At 36.1% G+C, this 11753-nt stretch overlaps 1 protein-coding gene and 1 pseudogene across 2 annotated transcripts; both read left to right on the forward strand.

The window, feature by feature from the left end:
• Positions 1 to 2655: 2655 nt before the first annotated feature.
• Positions 2656 to 7645, forward strand: LOC123192974 (probable leucine-rich repeat receptor-like protein kinase At1g35710). 2 transcript variants are annotated; one of them, XM_044605712.1, is made up of 3 exons: positions 2656 to 2917; positions 3084 to 7020; positions 7120 to 7645. In XM_044605712.1, the coding sequence occupies exons 1-3, from the start codon at positions 2846 to 2848 to the stop codon at positions 7404 to 7406; spliced, it is 4296 nt and encodes a 1431-aa protein (XP_044461647.1). In that variant the 5' UTR covers positions 2656 to 2845; the 3' UTR covers positions 7407 to 7645. The 2 variants fall into 2 exon arrangements, with proteins under 2 accessions (XP_044461647.1, XP_044461646.1); XM_044605711.1 differs by lacking the exon at positions 2656 to 2917 and having other exon boundaries at positions 2929 to 7020.
• A 1261-nt stretch (positions 7646 to 8906) lies between these two features.
• Positions 8907 to 10990, forward strand: LOC123192107 (annotated as a pseudogene).
• Positions 10991 to 11753: the final 763 nt, after the last annotated feature.

Genomic DNA, 11753 nt, shown 5'->3' on the forward strand with positions numbered 1-11753 from the left:
TTCCTTTCCACCATCACACGAAACCTCATCTCTTATCCTCCACTGACATGCCACAACCAACCTCATCTTTCATCCTCCACTGCCATGCCACAACCTTTAGTCATCTTGTATCAATGTCATCCTTATCTAGATGCAAAATGGAGGATCAAGTGTATCTCTTCTATTAGGTTTTGTTAAAAGTGACTTTGGATTTTTGTTGAGGAGTGATTGTAATAGAGTTGGATGCAGAAAATGTTGAACAAATTAGGGAAGTAAGTAGAGGTGGCAGTGGGTTGGATCTGGTCAGGTTCACTAGACCCATAAGTCGGGTTAGACTTAAGATTTGCACAATAACAGATCTTACAAGTTGCATAAACTCATATAAATTATAAGATCCATGGCTCAACCCTATATATAGGGTCGAACCTTGCAATAACGAGCCAACCAATTAATTTTAATAAAAAATAATTTTTATATTATAATTATTAATTAATGAATTATTTATTTATTTAATTTTGTAAATAATTATGAAAACAGTGACAGATCGAGTCCACCTACAAACCTTGTGTCTAGGCCCAAGACCCATGGGTCGGGTGTAACACCCCAGATCCAATAACCCGGCCCACTGTTAAGATATTGTCCACTTTGGACACACAGTCCATCATGAGTTTGCTTCTGGGCTTTGCAACCCAAAACGCGTCTTGCAGGGAAACGAGTGGGCCCTCACTCAACTGGCAAGATATTGTCCCCTTACGGCCCAGCCTTTTCGGGGTTTTGTTCCTGGGCCTGCGGTCTTTGCCGCCAACACTTAGAGCCCAGAACGCGTCTTAACAGTTAAGAAGCTCACAGGCTATTTAACCAATCCAATTCTCCCACCACTAACCAATGTGGGATCCATAGACAGAGCACACACAGACCCAACATCTCTCCCGTGCTTTGTCGATGTGGGATTCGCCTAAGGGTATCACATACACCCCCCTCTTACGGGACTTAGCGTCCTCGCTGAGGTTTGCCCCACCATCGTTCAAGAGGACACGCGAAGTTGCTCTGATACCATTGATAACATCCCTGGTCTAATAACCCAGCCCACTGTCAAGATATTGTCCACTTTGGACACACAGTCCATCATGGGTTTGCTTTTGGGCTTTGCAACCCAAAACGCGTCTTAACAGTTAAGGAGCTCACAGGCTATTTAACCAATTCAATTCTCCCACCACTAACCAATGTGGGATCCATAGACAGAGCACACACAGACCCAGCATCTCTCCCGTGCTTTGTCGATGTGGGATTCGCCTAAGGGTATCACATCGGGCTTGACAAGCTAACCCATTTGACACCTCTAAAAGTAGGTGGAGGAGGAGGTGGTGTGATGGTATGAAGATGGGAAAGGGAATTTGTGTAATGGCAAGGGGAAATGTTGCACAAACTTGGGTGTTGGTAGCATAATGGCAATGACAACTAATGTTGTCGTGGTGATATTTGATAATAGGAAGGTGGAATGACGACAAGGGGGAGATGGGAGGTAGCAAATCGATAGTGGTAAAAAAAAGAAAAAATAATATAAAAATAGAAATAATATAAAAATAATTTTTATTTTAAATTATAATTAATATTAAAAAATAAATAGAAAAAATATCTAAATAATAATTTATAATTTAATATTACAGGAAAAATAGATAATTTGTGAAATTATGGCTTTTCAAAAACTTAAAAATGACATTTGTTGAAGACTCAAATAAAAAGGAAATCGATTTTATATCTAATAAAATTAAGTAAAATAAATGGTATATAAGTTTATGAATTAGATTTTAACATAAATCAATTAGTTTTGTGTAATATGAACTTCAATCTTCATAATTGTAAGTCTAATATATTTTTGATAATAATTTATAATTTTGACATAGACCGAGTGGGAAACCAATAAGATGTGAGTTCATGGTTTGAATTTTGCTTAAGTTTGTCTCAAGTTCATGATTCAAATCTATATCTCGAATATGTTATTTGAGTTTGTATTTAAATAACAAAATAATATTGTTTTATTCAATAATAAGAAAAACTACATCATTCTGATATAATCCAAACAGAGTTGTGAGCCAAAATGGAATTGAACCATCTCTTGATTTTTCAGATTGACTGAGCCAAATTCTTTCTAATTCAAATTGGGCTCAAATTTAATAGTGAATCAACTTTTTTACCTTGAACTCGACTCAAAATTCAAACTTGAGTTGAGTCAAAACGTGCCACACGTTTCTATGACCTAGAAGTATCAAAGAAACCAGTCACACGTGAAATAGGACACCGACAAAGTCCAAGTTCCGCAATTAACGGTTACCAATTTTCCATGATTCAATAGTAAAGCTCATATCAAATGCTGTTGCCTCTTCTTTTCTATCTACTGAGTTAGACAGAATGAAAAATCCACCAAGCCACTAACTAAAAATATATTAATATGAAAGGAAAAATAAAATACTTGTTTTTATTGAATATTGATTGTATTTTTGTGTTTTGAAAAAATGAAATTTTCATGCTTTATATATATACATCGAATAAAGAATATTACTGTTACACTTACACCAGATCGACATAATTGGAAATAAATAATGCGGCAGTTATTCTTCATGGTAATGTTCTCTATTTTGGGTATATTTTTTTCTTGATTTATATTTAAATTTTTGTAACTTAATATTTAACCTAAATCTGAAATTGGAGATTTTTCAACCATCAATGTGTTACACATTTATGCGTGTACTTACCGGCAAAGACAATAATTGAATGAGATGTAATACATCAAAGCATATCAATAATTGAATGAGGACAGGGGCACTTTTTGAGTCAATAGAGGGCAAGAAACATTAGCATACACGCCATGAGCTTTTTGAAAATTTTATTTCGTGAGCAGGAAATTAGGGGGGAAACTTTTCAAGCATCCACACGGTTTGTAATTTGCTTTTATATTTATCAGTGTTTCCAAATTATGATATGCATTACATAATTCAGAAACAATGGGGTTGCCAATCTTGAAGAGTGTTTTTTCACTTGTTTTCCTTCTCTTGTTTGTTGCTATGTCTCATTCTTCAACTGATATTGCTTCTAATTCTACTCAGGAAGCACTGGCTCTTCTCAAATGGAAAGCCAGCCTTCAAAACCACAGTCATTCCCTTCTGTCATCATGGACTCTTTTTTCTGCAAATTCCACAAACACTTCTAGCCACCTCAAAACCAAGATAAGTCCATGCACTTGGTTTGGAATCTCTTGCAATCGTGCTGGAAGTATCACAAGTATTAACTTGACACGCACAAGTCTGAAAGGCACACTTCATGAACTATCATTCTCATTATTTCCCAATCTTGCATTCATTGATCTAAGTGTGAATGAACTCTTTGGTGTCATCCCTCCTCAAATCAGCCACCTAAAAAATCTAGAGGTCCTTTACCTTTATTCAAATAAGTTATCTGGTTCTATTCCTAATGAGATAGGAAACTTGAACTCCCTAACAAATTTAGCTTTGGGGGATAATCAATTGAGTGACTTTATTCCTAATTCTATTGGAAATATGAGCAACTTAAAAGCTTTATACCTCAACACCAACAACCTTTCTGGCTCCATTCCTGAGGAGATAGGCAACTTGAAGTCTATTTCGGATTTGCAGTTGGGCATAAATCACTTGAGTGGCTCTATTCCTCGTTCCATTGGAAATTTGAGCAATTTAAAATTTTTATACCTTTGCACCAACAACCTTTCTGGCGCCATTCCTGAGGAAATAGGCAACTTGAAGTCTATTTCAAATCTAATATTGAGCGAAAATCAGTTGAGTGGCTCTATTCCTCGTTCCTTTGGAAATTTGAGCAATTTAGAAGTTTTATACCTCTACACTAACAACCTTTCTGGCTCCATTCCTGAGGAGATAGGCAACTTGAAGTCTATTTCAGATTTGCGGTTGGGCATAAATCACCTGAGTGGCTCTATTCCTTGTTCCATTGGAAATTTAAGCAATTTAGAAGTTTTATACCTCCACACCAACAACCTTTCTGGCTCCATTCCCGAGGAGATAGGTAACTTGAAATCTATTTCAGATTTGCGATTGGGCATAAATCACCTGAGTGGCTATATTCCTCGTTCCATTGGAAATTTAAGCAATTTAGAAGTTTTATACCTCCACACCAACAACCTTTCTGGCTCCATTCCTGAGGAGATAGGCAACTTGAAGTCTATTTCAGATTTGGGGTTGGGCATAAATCACTTGAGTGGCTCTATTCCTTGTTCTATTGGAAATTTAAGCAATTTAGAAGTTTTATACCTTCATACCAACAACCTTTCTGGCTCCATTCCTAAGGAAATAGGCAACTTGAAGTCTATTTCAGATTTGGGGTTGGGCAAAAATCGTCTGAATGGCTCTATTCCTCGTTCCATTGGAAATTTAAGCAATTTAAAAGTTTTATACCTCTACACCAACAACCTTTTTGGCTCAATTCCCGAGGAGATAGGCAACTTGAAGTCTATTTCAAATTTACAATTGAGCACAAATCATCTGAGTGGCTTTATTCCTCGCTCCATTGGAAATTTAAGCAATTTAAAAGTTTTATACCTCCACACCAACAACCTTTCTGGCTCTATTCCTGAGGAGATAGGCAACTTGAAGTCTGTTTCAGATTTAGGGTTGGGTAAAAATCGTCTGAATGGCTCTATTCCTCGTTCCATTGGAAATTTAAGCAATTTAAAAGTTTTATACCTCTACACCAATAACCTTTCTGGCTCTATTCCCGAGGAGATAGGCAACTTGAAGTCTATTTCAGATTTGGGGTTGAGCATGAATCACCTGAGTGGCTCTATTCCTCGTTCCATTGGAAATTTAAGCAATTTAAAAGTTTTATACCTCCATACCAACAACCTTTTTGGCTCTATTCCCGAGGAGATAGGCAACTTGAAGTCTATTTTAGATTTACAGTTGGGCACAAATCATCTGAGTGGCTTTATTCCTCGCTCCATTGGAAATTTAAGCAATTTAAAAGTTTTATACCTCCACACCAACAACCTTTCTGGCTCTATTCCCGAGGAGATAGGCAACTTGAAGTCTGTTTCAGATTTGGGGTTGGGCAAAAATCATCTGAATGGTACTATTCCTCGTTCCATTGGAAATTTAAGCAATTTAGAAGTTTTATACTTCTACACCAATAACCTTTCTGGCTCCATTCCCGAGGAGATAGGCAACTTGAAGTCTATTTCAGATTTGGGGTTGAGCACGAATCACCTGAGTGGCTCTATTCCTCGTTCCATTGGAAATCTAAGCAATATGAAATCTTTGTTTCTAAGCTTCAACAACCTTTCTGGCATCATTCCTCATGAAGTTGGGAATTTATTGAAGTTGATTGAACTAGAGTTGTCCCATAATCACTTTACAGGTTCTCTTCCCCATAATGTTTGTCGAAGTGGATCACTTACCACCTTTCTCATTGGTGGGAACAATTTGCTTGGTCGTATCCCTAAAGATTTGAAAGAATGCTCAAGCTTAATTAGAGTCCGCCTCCAAGGAAACCAATTTATTGGAAATATTTCTGAGGATTTTGGTGTCTATCCAAATCTAACTTTTATAGATCTTAGTCACAATAAATTTTATGGTGAAATCTCATCTACTTGGGCAAGGTGCTCTCGGTTAGGTACTTTAAATGTCTCTGGAAACAATATTACTGGGAGCATTGTGCTGCATATTCAAAATTCGATCGAATTACATGAACTTGACCTTTCTTCAAATCATTTAATTGGAGAGATTCCAGTGGAACTTGGAAAGTTGACTTCTCTTAACGAGCTTGTTTTAACAAGGAATCATCTCTCTGGAGGTATACCTCATGAAATTGGATTACTCACAGAACTTGAGTACCTTGACTTGTCTACAAATAGATTACGCAAGTCAATCCCAGGAGAATTAGGGAGCCTGTCGAAATTGCATTATTTAAATTTGAGAAACAATCAGTTTAGTCTCGAAATTCCATTTCAATTGGGTAATTTGATTCAACTCTCAGAACTAGATTTGAGTCATAATTTACTCAAAGGAGAGATACCTTCTCAGATTTGTAACATGGAGAGTTTGGAATATCTAAATCTTTCCTACAATAACCTTTCTGGTTTCATCCCAAGTTGCTTTGAAGATATGCATGGATTGTCACGTATTGACATATCTTATAACGAGTTACAAGGTCCAATTCCCAACAACAAAGCATTTCGAGATGCTCCAATTGAAGCATTACAAGGGAATAAAAGATTGTGTGGCAATGTTAGTGGATTCACACCTTGCAGCTCTCTCACTTCACAAAAACACGTCTTAGAAAAGAGGTTGGTAATTTCCTTTGTTGCTTTAGGAGCACTTGCTCTTCTAATTGTTGTGACAATAATGTTCTTTTGTTTTCGAAGAAAGAAACAAGAGCTACAGAAAGAACGTAGAAGTGTGAACAATTATAAATTTCTTTCAGCATTAAATTTTGATGGGAAAACAATGTTTGAAGAAATTGCGAGTGTAACAGAGAATTTTGATGCCAAGTATTGCATCGGGAGTGGTGGATCTGGAAGTGTTTACAAAGCACAACTTCTATCAGGGCCTATTTTGGCAATAAAGAAATTTCACTCATTTCATTCTGATGATATAGATGACCAAAAAGAGTTTTTGAATGAAATAAGTGCATTAACAGAAATACGACATCGAAATATTGTGAAATTTATCGGTTTTTGTGTACATTCTCAACACTCTTTCTTAGTTTATGAGTATTTTGAAAGAGGTAGCTTGGACACATTATTTAGTAGAGAAGCTACAGCAACAGAATTGGATTGGGGTAAGAGAGTAAATATCTTAAAAGGTGTGGCTGAAGCCTTGTCCTATTTGCACCATGGTTGCTCCCCCCCAATAGTCCATCGAGACATATCAAGCAAAAATGTGTTTTTGGATTCAGAATATGAAGCTCATGTTTCAGACTTTGGAATTGCCAAATTTCTCAAGCCAGACTCATCCAATTGGACACAAATTGCAGGCACATATGGATACATTGCACCAGGTATATATAATTCATTTGCTATAGTTGTCTAATTCATTAACTACACACATAAAGAAAAGTTGCAATATATGTTCTTATGATTTATCCTCGACTTTGCAGAATTGGCTTACACCATGAAGGTAAATGAGAAATGCGATGTATATAGTTTTGGAGTGTTAGCATTAGAAGTGATTAAGGGAAATCATCCAGGTGATATCATTCCTTCTTTGTCCTCTCTGTTCACTTGGGAGAACATGTTGTTGAACAATGTTTTGGATCCACGTCTTCCGCTTCCTTTGCCTACTATTCGTGATCAACTAATGGCAGTCATAAAACTAGCAATTGATTGCTTGGGTTCCAATCCTGAATTCAGGCCCACCATGGAAGTGGTTTCTCATATGTTTTGAGCCGCAAGGGATCGTTTATTAATACTAAGTAGAATGTCTTCTGCTATGGAAGAAATATAATTTGTGTTATTTTGTTATTCTGGTTCACTGTAAGCATCTAGTTTTCAAGGCATGCGTTTTATTTCCTTATAATTTTTATGTATTAGTCAAGGCTTTATGAAAAATAAAAGTTCCAAAACTAAGAAATGCATGTTTAAATTACTTGAAAATAAAAGTTCTATATATCAGTGATTCAATAATCCACTCTCTTTACTTCTCTGTGTCACAATCACATATGATGGATCCCAGTGCTGATATTTTCTTTATAATTTGTTCTGTTACTAAGGAATTGAAATCTGAACTTGTTTTGAAGTTATTCAGCGGCAACCAATACATCAAGAAGTTTGCTTGTATCATTCATTTTATCATCCAATCTTCATCTCCATTTGTTTGTCTTCTAAGATCTTTGAGATTCAGAGGAGTCAGATTCCTGAACATGAAACTCTTATTTTGCACATTTGCCATGTGAGGCAGAGGCTGAGATTCGATTGTCCCTTCTGTGCTTCTTAATTGATCTGTCAAGAAACCAATCCCTTGAAAACATATCTGTCGAGAAATCATTTCTTTTTTTTTTTTTTTCATTGTCTTATAGAGTAATATATTCTTGACCTTCAGTGTTTTCCCAATTATGCTATATGGTTTCCAAACTCGGGCTAAGTTCCAAGGAGCCATGGATCATAGGTTCAGCTGAAGTTTGTTCCTCACAGGGAAGGACATACTACAAAGGTTTTACTGGGTTGCCATGTTGCAGGACAAACAAGTCGAGAAGGATTTTGATAGAGAAGCTAAAGCTTCAGGGATTCTAAAGCCAGTTACAAGAAAATATGATGCTACCATCACGGATAACATTTTAAAGATCTGTTTTAATTAGCCGGCAAAGGGACTAATGCTCTTCCTGAAAGGGGAGTCTACGGCCCCCTCGTATCGGCAATTTCTGTGGTGGATTCCAGTGAGTGATTTCTCCTATAATTTCACATAATAAAATCTTGTTCAAACAATGTCATTCAAATGCTACTGTTGCATGAAAAATACAATATAATGTAATCTACCTTAGTTCATCATAGATATACATCAGAAACTGTTGAAAATGCCTTGAAAATCTTATAATACCCAGTTGCTGGGAGAGGCTAAAGATGTCAGAAACATATTAAAGAACTAGACATATAACAAATTTCAGAATATGCAACTTAGAGCATACACTTCTGAAATTATATATTTTGTCTTAATTAGCTCACATACATGTTGCTGGAATCAAAGAGTTGACATTTCCCCTGTTTCATCCAGTTTTTATCACAAGTGAATGACATATTTAAGTAATCAATTTAGAAAGCACAATTTCATGCCAAATCTATATGTATGTTTCTGATTATAATAATAATTGCTTAGTGGGTTTGCTTGGGCAGACTACAAACCTGCAAAGAAGAAGATTGCAGAAATCATTGTGGGTGTTGTTGTAGGATCATGTCTCATAATCTTGGCACTGGGTATCCTTGGTTGGAGATAAAATTCCAGAATCAGGAGTCGCAATTGAAATGGTTTGGTCTTCTTTAATCTTGTAGGATATTTGTTGCAACCATGTTCAAAATTTTTTCTCAGAAGTTTGAACTTGGAAAGACTATCTTATTTGGCTGACGATTTATCTACAAATATCTTATGGTGGCTAGCAACTATGAGTTCATTGCCTTAATAGAGCTATTTCTCTTTCGTGCTTTGGGCAGGTGTTTTAGATGGATCAGATTTGAAAACAATTTCTTTTGCCTTGAAGCAAATTGAAGCAAATTGAAGCTACAACTAACAATTTTGATCCTGTGAACAAGATTGTAGAAGGTGGTTTAGGACCTGTTTACAAGGTATACAATTTATTCTTTAGGGCCACAATTATATATCTTAATATAATAACTTTCTCCAATGATCTGATTAAAATATTTGCAGTATTTCTGCGCAAGGTTGATTATATGATGGTACTGTAATTGCTGTGAAATAGCTCTCTTCAAAATTAAAGTAGAGAAACTAAGAATTCTTGAATTAGACAACCACGGTTTTGTGTGCGCAACACTAGAATCTTATAAAGTTTCTTGGATGTTTTATTGAAGGGGATCAACGATTTCTAGTTTATTAATACATGGAAAATAACTGCCTTGTGCTTGCTTTGTTTGGTAAGTTGAATCTACTGCATCTACTTATTGATGTCATGGTTCCTTTTTGTTTGAGTAATATGTCTTGAAATTAATTGTTTGCTTTGAGATCATGAAAATTGTCAACCGAAATTGGATTGGTTAACCCAACAAAAGATTTGTATTGGGATAGCTAGAGGTTTAGCTTTTCTTCAAGAAGAATCAAGTTTCAAAATTGTTCACAGAGACATCAAAGCTACCAACGTTTTGCTTGATAAGGATCTAAACCCCAAAATATCAGACTTTGGGATGACAAAGCTTGATGAGGAGGAGACAACCCATATAAGCAATCGAGTTGCTGGAACAATGTAAGCTAATCACATGTCTCTTTTGTCCAGCTGAAAGTTAATTTTTTCATTTTTTTTGAGCATAAAACACTAGATATTTTGAACATATATGTAAAGGATACAAGGCACCAGAATATGCACTTTGGGGTTATCATACTTACAAAGTAGATGTTTACAGCTCTGGAATTTTGCATTAGAAATTTTTAGTGGGCGAAACAACAAGAGTTATGGTCCTGCTGAGGATTGCACCTGCCTTCTTGATTGGGTAAGAAACTAACATTCTATACATACTGATGATGGATGTGATATTAGTCCTTAATAGTGTGTTTTTTGCAGGCTTGTAAGTTGCAGCAAGAAAAAAAGATAATGGAGCTAGTTGATCCAAAGCTGGGATCAGAATACAACAAAGAGGAAGCTGAAAGGATGATAAGAATATCTCTATTGTGTACAGATGCTTCACCATCATTAAGGCCAACTGTCATGCGGGAAGGGAAAACTGCGATCCCAGATTCCATACCTGAAGTAGGTAGTTACAGTCAAGGTTTGAGGTTCATAGCCATAAGAGACTTCCCTGGACTGAACCGCAGTCAAACCCAGCATCCAACACCAGCCCAGGACCTCTACACAATTGATGATGAGTCAAATTTGAGGTATAAAGTTGCTAAAGAGGAAAGTTCAGATGTTCAACTTTCAACATCTATGCCATCATAAACTGGCTCTTGTTCAAACATCAATACCAATTCTTAGTATAAAGAACCTTACAGGTATTGTCTATCACTTTCTCTTTACTTATCTTCGGGTTGTAAAAATTTTATTGGTTATTCATTCGACAATTGTGATGTTAATAAGTGTTAAGTTATTTAAGATTTTTCTAGATACTTTTTGGCTGCTATATGTTTATTTTTTTATATTATTATATTAAAGATTAGGTGGGTTGGAAGTCTCTAGAAAATATATGTGTGGCTGTCCTAAGTTTAAGCAATTCTTGTCTCACGTTTGATAAGATTTGCTAAAGTTACTTTTTTGTAAAAACAGCCTATATATATAGCTTTAGTTTGTAGAATGAAATGAATAAAATATTTCAAGAAAGTTCTCTTCTAAACGTATTTTTCTTTCTGTATCAATTTTCTACTATCAATTGGTATCAGAGCTGTATTCTTGAGGGATCTGTGGAAGAAGAAAGATGTCAAGCAGCAGCAACTTTCTTGGAACTGGACCTCCTCAGTTTGCAGGGGAGAATTACCATATATAGGCTATGAAGATGAAGTCTTATCTTCAAGCTTTGAATCTGTGGGAGGCAATAGAGGATGGACCAGATCCAGCACCCTTGGGACCTGATCCAACTCTATCACAGATCAAGGTTCATGAAGAGCAAAAAGCTAAAAAGCCAAGAGCTTTGACCTGTCTTCATTCAGCTCTGTCGGAAGTTATATTCACAAGAATTATGACTTGTGAATCTCCAAAGGAAGTATGGGAAAAGTTAAGAGATGAATTTGAAGGCAGTGAAAGAGTTAGATCAATCAAGCTCCTGAGTTTAAAGAGGGAGTTTGAACTACTAAGAATAAAGGATGGGGAAACTGTAGAGGACTACTCTTCTAAGTTACTTGATCTAGTCAATAAGATCAGGCTACTTGGAGAAGAAATAACAGATAAAAGGATTGTAGAGAAGATATTGATCAGTCTTCCAGCAAAATTTGAAGCAAAAATTACTGCAATAGAGGAGTCTTGTGATCTTAAAACTCTGACTGTGGTTGAATTATTAAGTAAACTGCAGGTACATGAGCAAAGATCACTTATGAGAGAAGAGAAAGTCACTGAAGGTGCTTTGCAAGCAATGCACAAGGGAA

Source organism: Mangifera indica, chromosome 12 (genome assembly GCF_011075055.1).
Source record: "Mangifera indica cultivar Alphonso chromosome 12, CATAS_Mindica_2.1, whole genome shotgun sequence".
In the NCBI taxonomy this organism is placed as follows: Eukaryota; Viridiplantae; Streptophyta; class Magnoliopsida; order Sapindales; family Anacardiaceae; genus Mangifera; species Mangifera indica.